The sequence below is a fragment of the Nasonia vitripennis genome, chromosome 4 (genome assembly GCF_009193385.2).
Source record: "Nasonia vitripennis strain AsymCx chromosome 4, Nvit_psr_1.1, whole genome shotgun sequence".
NCBI classification, from domain to species: domain Eukaryota; kingdom Metazoa; phylum Arthropoda; class Insecta; order Hymenoptera; family Pteromalidae; genus Nasonia; species Nasonia vitripennis.
The window spans coordinates 27775853-27794205 of NC_045760.1; the positions used below are offsets into that span (position 1 = coordinate 27775853).

The 18353-nt window shown below is 40.6% G+C and overlaps 3 protein-coding genes across 4 annotated transcripts; 1 reads left to right on the forward strand and 2 right to left on the reverse strand.

The window, feature by feature from the left end:
* Positions 1–1444: 1444 nt before the first annotated feature.
* Positions 1445–12350, reverse strand: LOC100122026 (tyrosine kinase receptor Cad96Ca). 2 transcript variants are annotated; one of them, XM_016988445.2, is made up of 8 exons: positions 11572–12350; positions 4674–4924; positions 4027–4139; positions 3265–3646; positions 3015–3188; positions 2600–2950; positions 2139–2444; positions 1445–2067 (listed from the first exon to the last, which is right to left on the reverse strand). In XM_016988445.2, exons 1-8 carry the CDS (start codon positions 11645–11647, stop codon positions 1831–1833), a joined length of 1890 nt encoding a protein of 629 aa, XP_016843934.1. In that variant the 5' UTR covers positions 11648–12350; the 3' UTR covers positions 1445–1830. The 2 variants fall into 2 exon arrangements, with proteins under 2 accessions (XP_016843934.1, XP_008210042.1); XM_008211820.3 differs by having other exon boundaries at positions 3015–3191; positions 11572–12349.
* A 1014-nt stretch (positions 12351–13364) lies between these two features.
* On the forward strand, positions 13365–15405 carry LOC100678644 (dentin sialophosphoprotein-like). Its single transcript, XM_003427229.4, has 3 exons — positions 13365–13519; positions 13611–13761; positions 13840–15405. Exons 1-3 carry the CDS (start codon positions 13512–13514, stop codon positions 15025–15027), a joined length of 1347 nt encoding a protein of 448 aa, XP_003427277.1. The 5' UTR covers positions 13365–13511; the 3' UTR covers positions 15028–15405.
* A 169-nt stretch (positions 15406–15574) lies between these two features.
* On the reverse strand, positions 15575–17787 carry LOC100679868 (putative ankyrin repeat protein RF_0381). The gene is made up of 2 exons (XM_003427210.4): positions 17634–17787; positions 15575–17542 (listed from the first exon to the last, which is right to left on the reverse strand). Exons 1-2 carry the CDS (start codon positions 17637–17639, stop codon positions 15770–15772), a joined length of 1779 nt encoding a protein of 592 aa, XP_003427258.1. The 5' UTR covers positions 17640–17787; the 3' UTR covers positions 15575–15769.
* Positions 17788–18353: the final 566 nt, after the last annotated feature.

Genomic DNA, 18353 nt, shown 5'->3' on the forward strand with positions numbered 1-18353 from the left:
CAGAGGCTGGAACTAGCGTTGAACTTGTTAAAAAAGGCACTTTAATAAGCAGTGCCTTGTCGATGCCGTTGACAAATGTGGATTCAATGTTCTGCACCCGAACCGTCTCTACAAGTGTGGGTTGAAATTTCTATTCAAACTGCAATTTTTTTAATGGCATTATAAAATTCTCTATAGCTTTGAGAATTATATAACTTTTTATTTTCAGGCTGCATATTTTGAAGAAAACAAGGAACGTTGCATCATCAAGAATTCTGACCAGTAACTAATTTTGCAACCGTTTGCTACATTTTATTACATTTTGTTACGTTTTATTACAATTTATTACAAATCCATTGATCCAGGATTTCATGGGGGTCTCTTCTTTGAAACAACAAATGTAACATACGTAAAAAAGTATAACAAAATGTAAAAAATTGTCTGTAAGCGTAATATTATATAAGAAAATGGCGACTTTTTTATTTTCGTACTTCTGCTTACATCCTTTAACTTTTTCTTACAATTTCTTATGCATTGTTACATGTTATTATAAAATTAATAATTAAAAAAGTATATTGACTATATTAGGCGGTAGAATAACATATGTAATAAAATGTAATAAAATGTAAAAAAAAGTTAACAAATCTGAAAATGTAAGAAAGTGTACAAAAACGTATGAGAAATAAGGTCCGAAATCCAACAAAAAGGTACAGTTTCTTACATTTTCTTACTTTCTTTTACGTTTTATTACTATTTATTACAATTTATATCATTTGTTTTCCACTAGGCTTACTTCGAAGAAAACAAGGAACGTTGCATCATCAAGAAGTCTGACCAATAATTGGTGTAGCATTTATATTATCAAAACATAAAACTTTCTATAACTTATGAATATTTTAATAAAAATAAAATATTCAGTTTTCAATATTATTCGTTACAAAGTTTTGTCTATATTATGAAAATTATAGCATACCAAATACAGCCTTTATTGCGCCCCGAGCTAATTTGAGCTCGAGATCTTGAATTTGACAAAAAAAAAAAATCCTTGAAAATGATCGTCCCTATCAAAAGTTGCGGGCAATTTAAAAAGGGTAAAAATGGGAAAAAATGCCTGAAAAGCCAGAATTTTCACTTTTTTCGGATTTTTGCAGCGTGCGTATGCTATGAGAATTTTGCTTTCTGTCGTGCACTTGTTCAGTTGAACAGTAAAAGTTAGGTTTCGGACCCCTAATCATGTAAAATTATATAGTTTAAACCAAAAGTTATATTTTTTCGTTTTTACTTTTGCTATTGAGATAGTGTGTTCTATATCGAATAGTGCACAAGATGTAGTGATGCATTAGGGCTGCAAAGACAAAAGTTTCAGACTCATCCAAGCATAAATTATGATTTCACTATTTTTTTATAGTAACTGAATCATACTTATCTATTTTTGCATCCGTGTTTAAATGAAATAAAAACAGTATTCGGAATACAGATATATTTTACAAGTATGTAAAAGGCTACAAATTTAATACATAATTTTTATAAAATATTGCATACCGTTATAATAATTTATCATATAAGCTTCCGAGTATAAAATTATTGTAACGAAATATAAATAACGTTGAGCTATTGACGTTCATATTTCTATTGTACATATTTACAACTTGAATATTTTATCTCTAACAAAAATACATATTGTAATTTTATCTATAAAATTCGTAATCGTCGACGCCGCATAAATTTTACATTTGGAATTATTTTGACTTAATCAATTTATCAATTACCTCATAAGTATAACTACACGGATGACTTTGCGTTCTCTATACTATATAAAACCTTTCACAAAGATTTAGTCATTTTACGTATTTACAGTTTTTCGCCGCTTAGATTAAGCACATTATAATAAGAGTGATCGGGGAAGCGATCGAGCTCGATGTAGTCGGTTTCGTCGAGCAGCAGTCCCTCGGCCAGGTTGACGAGTTCGGTGAAGGATGGCCTGCAAGCGGGATCTTTGTCCCAGCAGTAGTACATTATGTTGTAGAGTTCCCTTTTGCAGTGCTCCGGCCTGTCTAGTCTGTAGCCTTCTTTGATCCGTCTCATCACCTGAAAATTCGAAAAGTCGTTTGAGAACTAAATCCTTCACTCAACTAAGCTAAATAATTCACGCGTTATACCTCAGCGGCGGCAAGTCCAGGATAGGGCGTCGATCCGAGAGTCACGATTTCCCATATCAGAACTCCGAAGCTCCAAATGTCGGACTTCACCGAGAATATATTGTCGTACAAGCTCTCCGGGGCCATCCACCGTATGGGCAGTCGTCCTTCCGATTTTCTCTCGTAAATTTGATTGGCCGCCACGTCTCGAGCGAAGCCGAAATCGGCGACTTTGCAAACGCGGTTGTCGTCGATCAGGACGTTTCGCGCTGCGAGGTCTCTGTGAATCACCCCTTTGGAAGCGAGATACTCCATTCCCTTCGCGACCTAAAGTGGCAAAATTAAAAATGAATGTAAGAACAATAGTTCATGTGTTAACTTTGCGAAACTTTGACGATCTATTATCCAAATTTTATAAAATAAAATTCTGACCAGAGGTCATGCACAATGCTTACAGCGAAGGTAGTGGATGAATAACCAACCTGATAAACGAAGCTAGTAAGGTCGCGAGAAGTGAGTCCGGGTCCTCCTTGATTTCGCTCCTCCCTGGACGCCCTGAGGAAGCTCTGCAACTTACCACCGCTGACGTACTCGAGGATGACGAACATGGGCTCGCGCTCGGTGCAGCAGCCGAGTAGTCGCACTACATTAGGGTGTGGCTCGAGGCTCTTCATCACTTTGAGCTCCTGGGCCAAGTCGAGCCTCTCGCGCTCCGTGGCGTTCTCCTTCAGGGTCTTTACAGCGACGATCGTCGTGCCTGGAGTCGCGTTTATTTCGAGGGCTTCGCACTTCCAGACCTGGCCGAAGCAGCCCTCGCCGAGTATGTTGAACACCTGTGATTTGACAAGTCGATCCGGTCAGTATTTAATTTAGCTGAATGATATTGATGTCTTCTACCTTTAGCCTGTGTCTAGGGAACTCCCACTTGTCGTCCCGCTTGATACGCGCACCAGGTTTGGCTTCCTTGTCCCAGACCTCGTAACGATTGTTCGCGACCTTAGGACTCCTCCAGCGTTTCAGGTCCAGCGACGGGTCGTTCGATATGGTCGAGACGCTCACAGAAGCATGTTCCTTCTGGAAAAAAGCCGTCGTTGATCGATCAAAATAATGCAAACCTTGCTGGACACACAAGTGTTGGAATACACACGTTCTGCTCTTTGGACTTCCTGCTGGCGCAGATGCGTTTCCTCAGCGACCAGACACCCATTCCAAGACCGAACACAAGAGCGCAAACCGCGGCTATGGGCACGAGGGTCATGGTGATGTCCTGACTTGGTGGTGCCTCGCTCGGCTCGACTTTCGAGCTGAGGGCCGGAGCCTCGAGATCGTTAGCGGCATCGTCGCGCCGGTCATCCAAGCTCGTGCTGGTACCTGGACTCGAACTAGCGAACTCGGGTTTGAGTCGAGTTCGACTCGGCGGCTGCTGTGGCTGGGACTGACTGGAGGATGGTGGTATCGTCAGAGATGGGAGACGCAGAATCGGTGGTCGGATCAGACCTCCGTTGCCTGGTTGGTTCGAGAACGGCGACCTGGAAAGTTTGGATTGTTAGTCGTTTGCTGCTTGACTAGGTCGATTTTATGGCGTCGTTTGCGCTGGGATGGATTGATTTTGCGAGAAAGCGCTTGACTGGATTCTTTTACATTGTTTTGCTGGAAGCTTGCGCAACTCGCTCTAAAGACTCTCAGTTTTGAGGAAACTTAATGCTATACTAAGAGTAGAATAGAGCGATAAATTACACCGTTATAATTATAAACTTTTTAGCGTGATGTAAGTTTGGAAACAGTTATGCAACTCAACAATTTTCAAAAAAATAAATTTAATGTAAATCATGCAAAAAATTTAACAACAGATAAATTAATTGGTAAAATCGTAGTTAACTATACGAATATATAAATCCTTATTATATACCTCGTCGGTCCCGTTTTAGAACCTGCGGCTCTCTGAATATTCACGTAGACTTCCGCTTTGGCTGGTACAATACCATTAGAAACTGTGACGTACAGCGACATGTGCTGTCCTCCCTGCAAGAAGATCAAAGGATAAGTTCGGAATAATTAACCTGCCGACTTTTACTACAACTAGATTATCGTCAGTTCGTCGTAAGCTTTGAGTTAAAATGACAATAAACTAATGCTCGATTTTCCCTTATTTTAATTGTAAGTAATAGTTTTAATTAACGCACGATAAAACCTGCATATCTCAGCAGCCGAATAAATCTAACACACGAAGCTTTTCTTTTCGCAAAAAATATAACATCGACTTTCAAATACCAAAGCCTTCGGGAATTTATGATCAGAAAGTTACTCAATCGCGACACACACTGTATTCGCGCGAATCGATTTTCAAGGCTAATAAAACTCCGACATTATTATACTTCCAACAATCGAACAACTATACAATCTTTGGCCACACGAGTCTCGTGGATTACGTGACCGGTATACTCAGCCCGAAAATTTCCTCAGCCGAAAGTCGTAATTATGTATCGAGAGAGACGTAAAAAAAAAAGAAAGCTCCGATCGGAAGCGGAGAAAGCGTGAACAGCAGGACTTTCTTACCCGTCCTTTGAGAGTCTCGTTCAGGTAGATGACCCCGGTGGTACTGTTGATGGCAAAGGGTAGCGGTCTCTGAGGTTCCGCGTTGCCATTGTAATTCAGAGTACTCGGCTCAAGGCCGTAGATCAGCTCGCCCTGGTCGTTATCCTCGGCTCGGACACGTTCCACCACGTAGCCCACCGGGTCGGTTTCCTTCAATACCCAGTTGCGATTCAAGTAGACGGTGGGCGGTGTGTTATCGCTCAATTGACAGTCTGGAAGAATGAGGTGTGTTCGGTTGGTATTATTGTTATGTGTCGTTGCAAGGCTGCTGCAGCTTTTGCATTTAAGTGAGGGAGAACAGCTCGGGTGTAAATAAACGGTAAAACCTGTTAGGCTACTTCATTACTCTGAATAACATAGCTCTTTCTCTCTCTCTTGAGCACAGCTGGAATTTATTTATTCAAAGCTCGCTCTCTTTGTATATTGTCATGCGAAACTGACGAAACGCGTTTCAAAAATTTTCTCGCTGGATTTTTTTTTCCAGCTCGCTGAAAGCTCCTTCGAGTATACGTGAGCATAAACACGTGAATCGGCCTTGATACGCATATCTCCGCTCTTCCTGCTCTTCGAGCTCAGCTGCTCAGGCAACTAGACTGTGACCGCGCGCAGCGCAGCGCGAGAGTCGAGAAAACGCGCTGAGTTGGCTATATTCCTTGTAATTATTCGTTAGAATGAAGTTTTTTTTTCTGAAGTAAATTTTTGAGAAAATGCTGTGATGGGTGAAAATGAAAAGTAGGAAAAGCCGATGTGCGCGAGCGGCTCTAGTGCTACATCCGCGAGAAAAATTGTATTGCACTAAAGGCGCGGAGGCATCGCGCGGAGAAAGTGGGACAATGAAAGTGCGACCAAACGGACATCGAACAGTATATGAACATCCGCTCGGACGTAGTCGTTCTTTTTTCCTTCTTTTCGTCGCCCTCTCTACGTCTTTGAATTTTCTGCTATTTCAAATCGAACACTGATTTAATATTGTATCTAACTATGTAGATAAGCGATTTCAATTTGCGGAATGCAATAATATAAAAGCGGTCGTTAAAATTATTAAATTAGCATAGATTACGCTTCACCGTTAGCCGCAACTTATATATATATATATATATATATATACATATATATATATATATATATACATATATATATATATATATATATCGGAGAAAAAAATAACTTGTGCCAAGTGCGCGTCGGTTTATAATCGAGTTAAAAAATCTGCAGATAAATATCAAATTAAATCTAATGCCGGAGTGTGTTTTCCATGCATCACAAAGTTTGTTTCTCAACGGATTATCGTTTCAATTGGCATGACTGATGATTTATAAGGAGATGTACGTGAGTTACAGTTACGCACGTGTACAGCTTTCTACAGTTATATTTCGACGATCGTGTAAGACTATTATACGTTTTCGTATCCAACTCGCAATGATTCTTCGACTCTACAATCTTCGCGTGATATTTTTTAAGTGAATAACCATTTATTTAAAACGATATCGTGATCGCGACGAGAAAATTAATTAAACGAAATGTTTTTTAATTTAGAAACATCAACTAACGCCTTTAAAAATATTCGATCATATTTTCGAGTCGTGATCGTAGGCGATTAGCTGGTCTCACTCATCGAGCCGGTGCACAGGCAATCAAAGAGAAAGTAGTCGACCTTTGGGATTCCCAAGTGCATATTGCAGGCTGCGGTTAGTCGTGTTCGTACACGGTATATTTTTGAAAATCTACATCTCTCAACAGCAAGTGCACACAATGAAACGAGTTTCACATTTTATACAGCGTAATTCGTTCATTCGATCGTTATCGTCTCGTTGTTTGCAAGGCAAATTCGAATCTCGAGGCTAGATTTCAGTGAACTGTACAAAAATGAGAAAAAAAGATAAACAAAAACAGCGGGTGTGCGGCTAGCCAGCAGGAACCGGATTTTTATTTACCTATGCTAGATTTTAAGTGAAAGTGTTTCCAACAGATTAAGTATTTTCTCGGAAGGATAACGATCTGCCCACTCTCTGATGTAAAAGTAAATCAGTTTTATGTGCGGAACAACGTTGCGGTTTTTTCATAAGCTGTTCGTCGAATCCTATAACAATGTTAAATTAAAATTTGCATAATTTCGCTAAATACTTCGTCGTAAGGTATTTTATCTGGTACTTTGAATAACGTGCAAATACACAGTCTATAGACGTAGAGTAGAATAGACGACGCTGTTTAGCAATCGCTTTCGTCTCGTTTAAAACAGAGAATTCTTCGAACTATAGCTGCGGAGGTTTTACGGATATTCCATCGGGAAGATTACTCAACGCGTTTCCAAACTGTTCGCGCCAAACGACCGTCGTGTTTTGTCCCCCGGAAAAATTCTAAATACAATATTAATGAGCCGTGAATAGAGGAAACGCTAAACTGGCCCATAATCGTACTTTAATATGGTTTAATAAACGTTCATTTTTCAATTTCAATTACTGTATGCATAATTGATTTAATAATAAGAATCTCCAAAAGAGTTTATTTTCCTTAACAAACCTTCGCATATATTCGAATTTGTATTCAAAATGATTTTCCTTTTGGGTCTTAAATTAAGATAATTCCTCTTGGCCTAAGAGGACATTTTTATGAGTGTAGTGACTTTTATAATGTTATCTTTATATAATAAAAATCCTCCCTAACTCAAGTATACAAGTGCATCCGGCAGTCGACCATATTACCCAATGTACGCTTATTCCCAAGAAAGTCCTCCTCTCAAAGGATCCAACCGGCAAACACAACAATACATCACAAGCCACGGATTCCACACTCGATCACCGTTGACCATCTCAAGGCCGTGACGTCACTCGCCTCATACCCGAGAAGATGCCCACATCATCGTCCAAGTAACTTTCCGGGAAGAGGACCAAGAAAGTGAGACCGTCGATTTAAAGATACTCGTCGTCGTCGTCGCGGAGAGGAATAGACGTTATATATTATAAAAAAAAAAATACACGCGCGTATATTCTCCGGCTCGAGAAAGAGAAAGAGAGTTATGGTTATCTCGTTTTTTTTTCTGGGCTCGCGGGAGCGAGGAGCTGCCGCCGCTGTGGCGATCGCCAGTAAGAGAGAACTTTCACTTTACTGAGGCCGCAGTCGCAGTTACATATACACCTTTGTAGGTGTGTATCTGCATGTGTGCGCCGTACACGGACCTCTTAAATATTCCTCGAAACTCGACGACGACGACGACGACGACGTCGAGACTCTCTTCACTTTCATGCGCGCACAGGCGGGCGAACCCTTTTTTTTTCCTTCTTTTTAAACGCTGCACGACGATGTGTTCTTTTATCTTTCGACTCTCGCTCGAAAATTCCCGGCAGGATGTACGTAAAAGCTTTACGTAAACTGTCATAACTCGCCTGTGTATAGGAGGAATGTGTATAAGAGTTTCTTTCCCTTTTCTTGAACTCCGTGACGTCTTTCTCCTCCTCGACGGTCCGCGACGGAGTAGGCGTTATAATATGAAATCCGAGTTTTTTTTTTATAACGTCCGGATCGAGAGCGCCTAATGATTGTTCTGGCTCTCGGGAGAAAGTGAGATCTCGACGACAGCGCGAGCGAGGGTTTCTAATTATTTGCCGTTATGTGCTGACACTGAAGCTGTTTTTTGTGTGGGACAAAAGGTAAGGGTTTATGTAATCGAATGGTACGTGTTATAAAATATATATTTGTAGTTTGGATGATTTGGTTGAAGTTGGTGTTTGAGATTGTTAAAGATACGCGCAGTTGTCGAGGGGAATTTTTAGTGGTCCAACCGGACTTGCTACGACTCGGCTTACGCCTGCATTATAACTGTCGTTTTCAAAAAATTTGTGCAATAGATGTACGCGTGATACGATTTTAGTAGTCGTCCTGCATTTTACGCGAGGTATTTTTGCGCAGAATATTCAGTTATCTGATTATAATGTAGGTATCGTAATCAACGATGTGTAAGAGATTACTTTTACGTTTATGAAACTTTTGAAATAATCGTTAAGGCCATTATGATGATGAGTGTTAAACTCATTAAATGATTAGTTTTATCTTAATTGTGCTCGGTATTTCAGTTTAGCTCGTTATTATGAATGCATTTGGAATGTAGTATGTGTATTTTTATTTTGAAAATCTTCTAATATTTATATGAAATAATAAAAAATATCACATTTCAAGTTTAATAAAACTTGTTATTGTATCGATCTATCACTGTAACGTTCGATTTAAATCAGGCAACGAAACTGAGATGGCAGCAGTTGACAATGTAATATATTTTTTTCTAATTAGAACAATATTTACTCGTGTGTTTTGTGACGCATAATCTTACTTTGCCAAACGTATACTAATTAACCAATCGTACATCGATAAATAAAGGCTGTCACTTCTTCCTAGCATAAAATATGATCAAAGGTATGTACAATTAAAATAATTTTGCTTTTAAAATCTCTCAAGTAATTTTAAATGCCAGCCACACCGCATAAATTCAGAAGTCAAAACAACTAGCTTCAACCGAAATTCCATAAAGCCTGCGACACTGGTATCGAAGACACAGCCACAGCAAAAAATACCAAGTCTACAATTTCCACGCCAAAACACTGCAACTCAATTCAATTATAATCAAACTGTACAGTTCAATATAAAACGATGGAGAATCCTGCAGGGCTTGCTAAAGCGCCAACAATAATCAAATCAAAAGTACCGCAACACGCCGGTGTCACGATCGTCCCCGCATCCCATAATTACCCCCTTTTCCTCAATCTTTCTTCTCTTCAGTCCAACAAGCCTTATAAACCCCAAGAGGGTCACGAGACGTCTAGCTCAGAAACGCGACACATCGCAAAAAGCCCAGCCGCACATCCGATCTTCACGTATAATTCAATTCGAAGCTTCCCTACGGAACAGGTGCAGCATTTTTCCGTTAGCCACGAGGAGGTCGAGTCGCCGAGTGCCATAGCCTCCTTTTGTTTATTTATTTATCCACTTTTCTTTGCGCGGCCAGCGCTACACACACACACACACACACACAGAGCTGTCTCGTCAAAGGAATATAAGCCGAAGAGAAATGCCTGACACGTCGACAAGACACGGAGGGAGACAAGACGTCATGGTATACGTATGTGCACATACACTGCACACACACACATACGTCGCGGAAAAAGGCTATCTCGTGGTGAAGGTTGCGGACTCTCTCGGCGCTCGCACTGCACGACTTTTCTTGCGCGCTGTCTGCTGACCCGATTTTCCAAAGCTATAGCTATAGACTCGGCACACTCTGGTCTAGGCTTCGTTTCTCGGCTATGTGTGTTGGAGTCGACGGCTCTGCGTTCGCTTCTTCTTCCTTGAGGCAATTATACGTTTCGCGAGAAACAATATAGACTCGCGGTTCCATAAACGGCATTTGATTCGAATTTTTTGTTGCTGTCGCGACTGTGAAGGAAATCGCTGGAAATGTATGGCCGTTTGTGTGAACGGGAAGTTGTTTGTTTTAGACGGACTACAGCTTGGAATGTGCAGAGGCTTCTTACGAAGTGTATACTGTAATTATGATGCAACTCTTTTGCTTCTATTGAAATTTTTGTGGAAATGAAAATTGAAAAAAGTAAGCGTCAACTGATGCAGCAGTAACAGCCGAACGTCTCAAGACGAGGCATGTGATCGGATGGTAAAATACCGAGAGTTGGACCAAAGTGTATAGAACAACGTGACTCATGGTTTTTATGGAGGTAAGATCGAAACCGAATTTAAGCATTTGCATATACGCCAGTCATCTTTAGGCTGAGTTTCAAACGAAATATCGCAATTTCGTTTTCCTCTGTCGCCAAAATACGATGTAAAACTTTATTTTCTAAGACAATTTTTTTATTAGGCTCAGTAAATGAATATATTTGTACTAATAGTTTGATTACTTGTCTATTCTTATGAATTGCATTTACATAAAAAATGAATCACACCTTTTAGTGACCTTGGAATTTCTCAATTATTTATGATTGAAAACTCGATTTACCCATGCGTATTTGCATTTAGAATTTTTGTTTTTAAACCTACATAGTTCGCGAGAAATCAATTTTTTTAAATCAAGTTAATTAAATGCGCGTTTTAAGATTTTTAGAAGAAAGAAAGGAAGGAATGCGAACCAAATTCGGGCCATATTTTGTAAATTTTGTCGTCCTTATACATCTTAGTTTTTTATGTTTTCGACTACTCATAGAATCAATAAAATCAATTCAGTAAACGTGCAAAAAAAAAAAATTAAAATAAAACCACCCATACTTAACCGGTTGATATTTTATTCTCGATCACTTTTTTCGGTAGGAACCTTATTGTCTCGATTTGCGTATTTCGAATTTCTGTCCCCAACAGATTAATTTCTTTTATCAGTACATCAACAGTTTATTTCTCTCATTGTATTATCAGAAATAATTCAAACAAACTCCAGAATCTTACAATAACTAAAAAATTGTTCAGCTGTTTTCGAAATTCCGTTAAGAGAACATAACATAATACCATAGCCGCACGCGATCCCGCATTCGAACGGTAACCGATTTCATTTAAACAGTCGAAGAATGTTAATACAGTTGCATTCGCTCTATACCCACACACTTTAGTTATTTCTATTAAAGCGAAAATATATTCCAGGCAATCTCATTACCCAGCCGATCTCTCCCATACCGCCTCAAACGGCCGATCGTAAAATCGGTTAGCTCGCCGATCTCCCCGACAACTCGAAAACCGAAAAAAAGAGCATCAGAGCGAGAAAAGAATCCAGCCGATTGTACACAATCCTCTTGCGGCTGTGTGCAAGTGTAATTAGAATCTCTCGCGGCGTGTCTTGGCGCAACAGCAAAGAGAAAGAGAGACCTACCTACGGCTCCCAGAAGGAAAGTAGCCGCCGCAAGAGCGACGATCGTCGAGAGAGTCATCGCCGAGCGCCGCGACATCAACAAATTCGACGGCGGCGGCACACTTTGCCGATTCTACGGCGATGATCGTCCCTCGCATCTGACGAGGCTCCTTCTAAAACTCGGCTCCTCCATAAAACGACGTGTCTTGCGCGCAGAAGCGTTTTCTCTTTCGGATGGACGAAAATCGACGACTGCACACACACGCACACACACGCACACACACACTGCACCGCACTTTCTTCGAAATGTTCCGGACCTTTCTATTTTAAAGCGTCACTCGTCTTGTGTGAGTCGCCAGTCGAAGCATTATTTCTGCACCACGAAATCACACACACACGCATACACACGCGCGCGCGCGCGCGCGGTTTTTCTTTTTACACACGAGTCGAGGTCAAAGTCCGCGAGAGTCAGGTGCGAGTACAATATCCTCGGCGTCGAGCTCACCGAGTGATCCGATTTTTCGTCTCGGCTCGCAGCGACTCTTCCGCGCTCGGCAGCATGATTTTCTCTTCTCGACTCGCTCTTTTACCCCACTCAAGATTTTGGCCGCGTTATCCACTTCCTCGCGAGCAGCTCGTCCTCCAAAGCCGGTCGATGCGATCGTTATGCGCGAGGAAAATCGGTAGAGGGTAGGTTTTTTCGGGAAAATCGTAGGCGGTCTCTTTTGTCGATTGTAACACACACGAGAAAGCCGTACACGGGCGACAGCAACGGCGGTCCGATAGCAACTACCTTTCTCGGTCGGCCTGCTCCTTTTGCCGTGGGCACCATCTCTCTCGCCGCGATGCTCGTGGAGGGGCCTGACGGCTCTGGGTATATATATATATATATATAGGTATACTCGCTCTGTGTGTTATACCCGTGGAGAAAGAGCTGCGCTGCTGTCGGCTTTCGCGGTTATAGGAGCTAGGCCGCTGCCGGGAAGGTGTATGTGTGTGTGTGTGTATGTATGTGTGTGCAATACCTGGAGAGAGAGAGAGACTGGCTCGTGAAGGGATAGGTTGGGTGCAGTGGTGTGTATGTGGTATACCGTGATGGAGAACGCGCTCACTTTCGCGTTGCAGAGGTGTAGGCACTTTTGCACGGCCGAGAGGTGAACGTCTCTATTATTGACCGTAAATCTAATATTTGATCGGGCTTTGAATGTTTTGTTTTAGTTTAATCGCAGTTTTGTGGCCGAGACGTTGGTTTTTGGAATTTTTTTGAAATCGCCGATTATAAGAAAGTTAATTGGTTGCTTTCAAAGAATTTATGACGAATAAAAATTTGAATTTTCATATTTTTTTGTAAATATTATTAAAATCCGTAAACCAGAATGTGCACCTAATAGAGTCTTATATTTACGAATTCGATTTGCATTCCGGTCAGATCTAGAAATACACTTGAAAAAGGCAGCTTCCATTTGCATGAATTTATTATTATGAGGATTTTTACAAATTTGCATCTCAATTGGATCCGTAAACTCTTCGCCGTTCGCAAAAATATTCCCAAACAAGTATGCAAAAATTTCGGATTAAATTTCAATTAAACTATAATTTTGTTACAATAAAAAATTTAACGTTCATTTGTATCAGATACAAAGTCATTATTTTGCATCGCTCAAACATCACTATGTTGTGATGTGCGAAAGAAGAAGATGAAAAAGAAAGAAAACACGTGCGCCAAGGCAATGTCAAGGATATACAATGAAACGAAGCTATATAGACATAAGCGAACGATGAACCGCTAACAAGGTAAGCGCGTATATTTACTTTATATATAAATGGGGTGTACCGTATAGCAAAAGTCGTCAGTTCGTCGTGAGCTAGTTTCAACGCCAGGTTAAAGGAAAGAAGCTTACATGTGCGGTTTTAGTATGCATTGAATCAACCCGCAATTTTAGAGATTGAATATTTTTACCATGTCCAAGTAAGTGAGAATCTTTTGTTTGAAAAAAAAACACAAAAAAATAAAATTTTTGTTTAAATTCGTTAACTGACGCAAAGTTTATGTTTTACAGATTCGGCTCACCCGATCACGATAGCATTTGGTTCGAGGATAAATCCTTACGACACCCAAATGGAGCACACTTTGATAATCTTCGAAATGAAATCAAGTCCTGGAGGGAACACGTATTGTCAAGTGGCATTTATCCTTGCTTCACATCTTGGGTAAGTAAAATTTAAAAAATAAGCAAAATTTCATAAACAGTTGACATATAATTAATATTTGTTTTATTATTATCGAAGGCTTTAGAATCCAAGACAGATTCCGAAGAAGATATCGGTTCAATGATTGAAGTTTCGGATCTCGAGTCAGAAACGCAAGATGAAGCAGACGATTGTGAGACAGCATTCGATGTTCAGAATTATTACACGAATAACAAAAGTCGAATGGAAACTTTGTGGAAACTCTACCGGAATATTGGAGAAACCGTCGAAGACATGAAAATCCGACTAGCTCACTCATCGTCGCAGAATAAAAGTTTTACGTGCAGTGAATATAATAATTCGCAAAATAAGTGTATCAAAACGGAATCTGAATCTAGTGATTGTGAAAAAGAAAACGAGAGCACCGACTCGAGTATTACGGCAGAACAGCTGGATACAAAGTCTGATGAAATTTTAATAAAATCAGAAAGTGAAAAGAGTGAATTTCATGATAACAATCTTAGCAATTCAAATACTTTCGATGACGTTCTGGACATTCAACTTCGCGAATCGAACAAAAATATCCACGACGATATCGATACTCAAGACTGGCCATCCGAATCTTCGATCCATTGGCACAACTCACGCAATTCTGAGTCACGCGTCGATCCGACGCCTAACTGTACATACGACCTTCCGCGTCTGAAACAAATCACGAAGGAGGAACTTATTTTCGAGAAAAAAACTACCTCGAGGAAGAAACGCACCGCAGTGGTTGACGTCAAGAAAGAAGAATCCGCAGGTGGTAGTGGAAAAAAGAGCAGAGAACCGATTATTGTTGACATGTATGGTATTCGAACTATCAATTACAACGAAAGTCCTCCAAAAGTGAAAATACCCGACTGCTTCAAAACGTCGAGATTGAGCGACAGCAGTTGTGACGAAGAGATCGAATTGGTCGAGGAAAAGCGTCACCCGTCGATTTTGAAAAATCGTTTTCGAAATAACAAAAGAAAACGGAGCGTCGATAACGATTTCTTGCTCGCGTACGCGGTCAATTTGTCAAGCGAGTCAGATGCTGCTGAAGCTTCTTTGATAAAGAAGATACGCGGTGAGGAGAATTCGAAGGATTTCGACCGCTTATCAGAAGAGGATCTGGAGGAACAGTTAGAAATCGTTAATAACACAATGAGCACAACTACTTCTAGCTCAAGCTCGTCATGCACGTGTACGCGATCTTCGTGCTCGTGCTCGGCTTCCGTATCATCTTCTGAGGTGGAAAATTAGATTTTGTTAAAAGTAGTTGAAATGAATTAATGTTGATTTTTTTTGTTACATTTGAATGAAACATTGTTAACCTTTGTTAAATTTTGATTATGGTGCATGAGTAAGAAGCATTTCGAATATTTTGATGAAGCATTTGTTAATTATTAAAAATAAATAGAATCTAATTTACATGAAATTAAGGCTGTATTTAATAATAGATTATTCTTTACTCTTGTAAAATTTAAACTGTATGTATAGGTACAGAGATCAGAAAAATTTTACTTTTGTTGTGTATACTACCTTATACCGACATTCGATAAATAAGTTTTAGCGCCAATAATTATATAAGTTACGGTTGATAAGCTTGTTGATGAAATAAAATTAAAAAAATAAAATACATAAGCTAGAAAAAGACCGATCTATCGAACTCCGCGATCGATATTAACAGAAAAATTTACAATTTTATTTAATTCCAGCAGTGAATGAAAAAGCCTGATTCGCAAGGCAAAACTAATATTTGTTTAATGTATATAGAGTAAGGATGTGCCAATAAGCGACGATCATGGAATTAATAAAAAAGTGAAATTTATTTACATTCTTACGTGAATTATATACACGTTGAGTATATACAAAAATGGTTGACCTTAAATAAATTAAGGGACGGTGAAGCAAAACATAGATATGTAGACGCAAGAGTAAAATAAAATTAAGTTAGACGTTTACAATATAATACAAATAGAAATAACGCCATTCTTAATCAATGTCATACTGTGCAAGAATTAATAAGTGAGTCGAAGTCTTCTTCGGTTAAATATTTTAAAACAGTTTCAAAAGCCAAGAAGCTCGGGTCGGCGAATTTTAGCATCCTACTCAAAGCAAAAAGGGCTCGCTCGTTCTTCTGCTGTCTAGCGCGAGCCACTTCGAATTTCTCCTTCAACCGCCATGCATAGACAGGATAAGCTTCTCGATAATTGACCTCGAACTCCTGAACGAATTTCTCGTTTCTAAAGTTACGAGCCACCACTTCCAGTGGTTTCGTTAGAACGGAAAAGTACGTGATGGACGTACCCTCGATCTTGCTGTTCCTCATGGCCGTCAGCTCGGCCTGGCACTTCTCGTAGTACGCCTTCGACCTAGGGTTTGCGTTAATCAACTTCAGGTTGTACTCGTCGAACACTTTCTCGTTCGTCCTAGCCTCGACCTCGGCCGTGTGCTCGATGATCAAGCGTTCTGCATCGTCGGGCTCTTCACTGTTGGCGGGTCTGTTCGAGATTGCTATCTCCAGGGCTGTCCTCTCGTGAATCTTCTGATTCAGGTTGGCGCCACAGTCGAGCAGCACTTTTATCGTCCTCCTCCTGTCCTCCGCGGCATTAGGTCGATCCATTTCGCATTCCAACGCTTCGTAAAGTTCTTGCGTTGCACCATTACTAAACGTGTTGTTATCTACGACCAGCGCTAATGGCGTGAAATCACTATACAAGTCGTAATCACCACGTACCAACCTGTTGACGTCATCACCATCGGCGATCAACTGCTGAACGTGCTGTGGTCTAAACCACAGACTTGCGAGATGCAGCGCGGTCAGACCATAAGTGCACTTGGTTATTCCTTTCTTCAGCATCAGGTTCATCACGCTGATATCCTCGTTGTAGACTGCGAATTTCAAAGCGTCGTTCTCGTCCATGTTCTCTCCCGTCAACTTCAGGTCCGCATTGTACTTCTCGATGCAGAGCTTGACCAAGTCGATGTCCCCGTACATCAGAATATAATGGAAGGGAGTTTGCAAGAAATCGGAGTCCGAAAATATGGAAGAATCCGAATAGTTCAAATCGCTCGAGTGGAACTGGTTCAAATCACCTCCCGCCTCCAGAAGTGTTCTGATGATAACGTCGAGACCGTTGTCCCAATTGAGCATCGAGGCCCAGAATAGGGGCGGCTCGCACACGTTATTGTAAGACGCGTTGGCTAGGGCGCCGCGGTTCAACAGTAGCTGAACCATTGACACGTTGCGGCACAAGACAGCGTAGTGCAACGCCGTAACTCCCAGATCGTTATGTCCGTTGACGTCGGCGCCGGCATCGATAAGAATGTTCACGAGTTCGAGATCTCCTGTATAGACGGCGCAATGGATCGGCGAGCATTCGAACAGATCCTTGACGTTGACGTCGGCCCCGGCATCCAACAGCATCTTCACGAGCTTACGGTTGTCGTCGTCGCTGCGGATCCTATTGCAACCTAGGGCCTTGAGCACTTTGTCGTTCCGGGCATTAACGGCACAGTCGTAAGAATCCAGGCATATCGAGAAGAGCGGAACACGTTTACCAAGATCGGCTGTCCTCTTGTCCAAACAACCGATGGGAATCCTGTTGGCTATAGCCAATTGCAGAGGTGTGACTTGGTCGCTATTTGCAGCGCAAACGTCGACGCCGAGACTGATGAGTTTTTTGGCCATTTCGAATTCCTGGTAACTGATGGCATAGTGCAGGGCTGTGTTGCCGTTCTCGTCAGCGATGTCATCTTTGCACTGGCTCATTCTCTGTAATAACAATACACTGGTATTAGTCAAAAAGTTGGCAAAATTCTAAATAAATGCAGGGCTTGTTAAGGGCTGGAATGGTCTATCAAACCTTCATCGTGGAGGCGAAATTCGAAACACTTGTGTATATTCTTTTTTGGAGTCTGTAGTTAAGGCGAGCGCTTGAAGACGACTGTCACCTCACGGTGTATTATTTATGTTATAAGTACCGGTCTCTGAGCGTCTGTATAGATACCGAGAAGTAGGGGTAATATATCAACGGTCTGCCTTGCGCCGGGGTCCGCAATTCTCGACTTTGAAATTCAAGAGGGCTTATACTACTTGTATATAGCAACTTTCCAGCGTTCACCAGTAAATTGCGTGCTATACATCGCCCATCGCAAGATTTGGTTCCTTGCACCGCTATTTGTATAAATGAGAGCACGCTTCTAAGTATTCCAAGTCAATAATAAACCTATATTTATGTGTATTCGTTGTAGAAGTAAACAAATATTTGTTAACGATGAAACTGATTTTGGAAATAATAAGGACGGACTGCTGGAAATTGACAACAATGAGATAGGCGTCCTTATATTTTAAATTTGATGGTGTAAAAGCGGTACCGTCAGCTCGAAAGTCTAATTTTATTATAAGATTTATATTCTTAATCCCAATTGAATTAAAGACAAGTTTTTATACGTAAATCATATGCCTTCATTTTAACACTACAACCATAATCCTTTTGGTTAGATTAACAGCTTAAAACCTAATTTAATATTTTTCTATTCAAGGCTTTTGATTTTAATCTCTTATTTATAATATTTTGGCATGT

Excerpts from the sequence above, each read along its gene's own strand:
- LOC100122026 (XM_008211820.3), bottom strand. The coding sequence starts at position 11,647 with ATGTCGCGGCGCTCGGCGATGACTCTCTCGACGATCGTCGCTCTTGCG. Across the intron at positions 3,647-4,026 it reads TCTAAAACGGGACCGACGAG|GTCGCCGTTCTCGAACCAAC; the intron begins GTATATAATAAG and ends CAAACTTTCCAG. Across the intron at positions 2,068-2,138 it reads CTGGACTTGCCGCCGCTGAG|GTGATGAGACGGATCAAAGA; the intron begins GTATAACGCGTG and ends TCGAATTTTCAG.
- LOC100678644 (XM_003427229.4), top strand. Across the intron at positions 13,762-13,839 it reads ATCCTTGCTTCACATCTTGG|GCTTTAGAATCCAAGACAGA; the intron begins GTAAGTAAAATT and ends TTATTATCGAAG.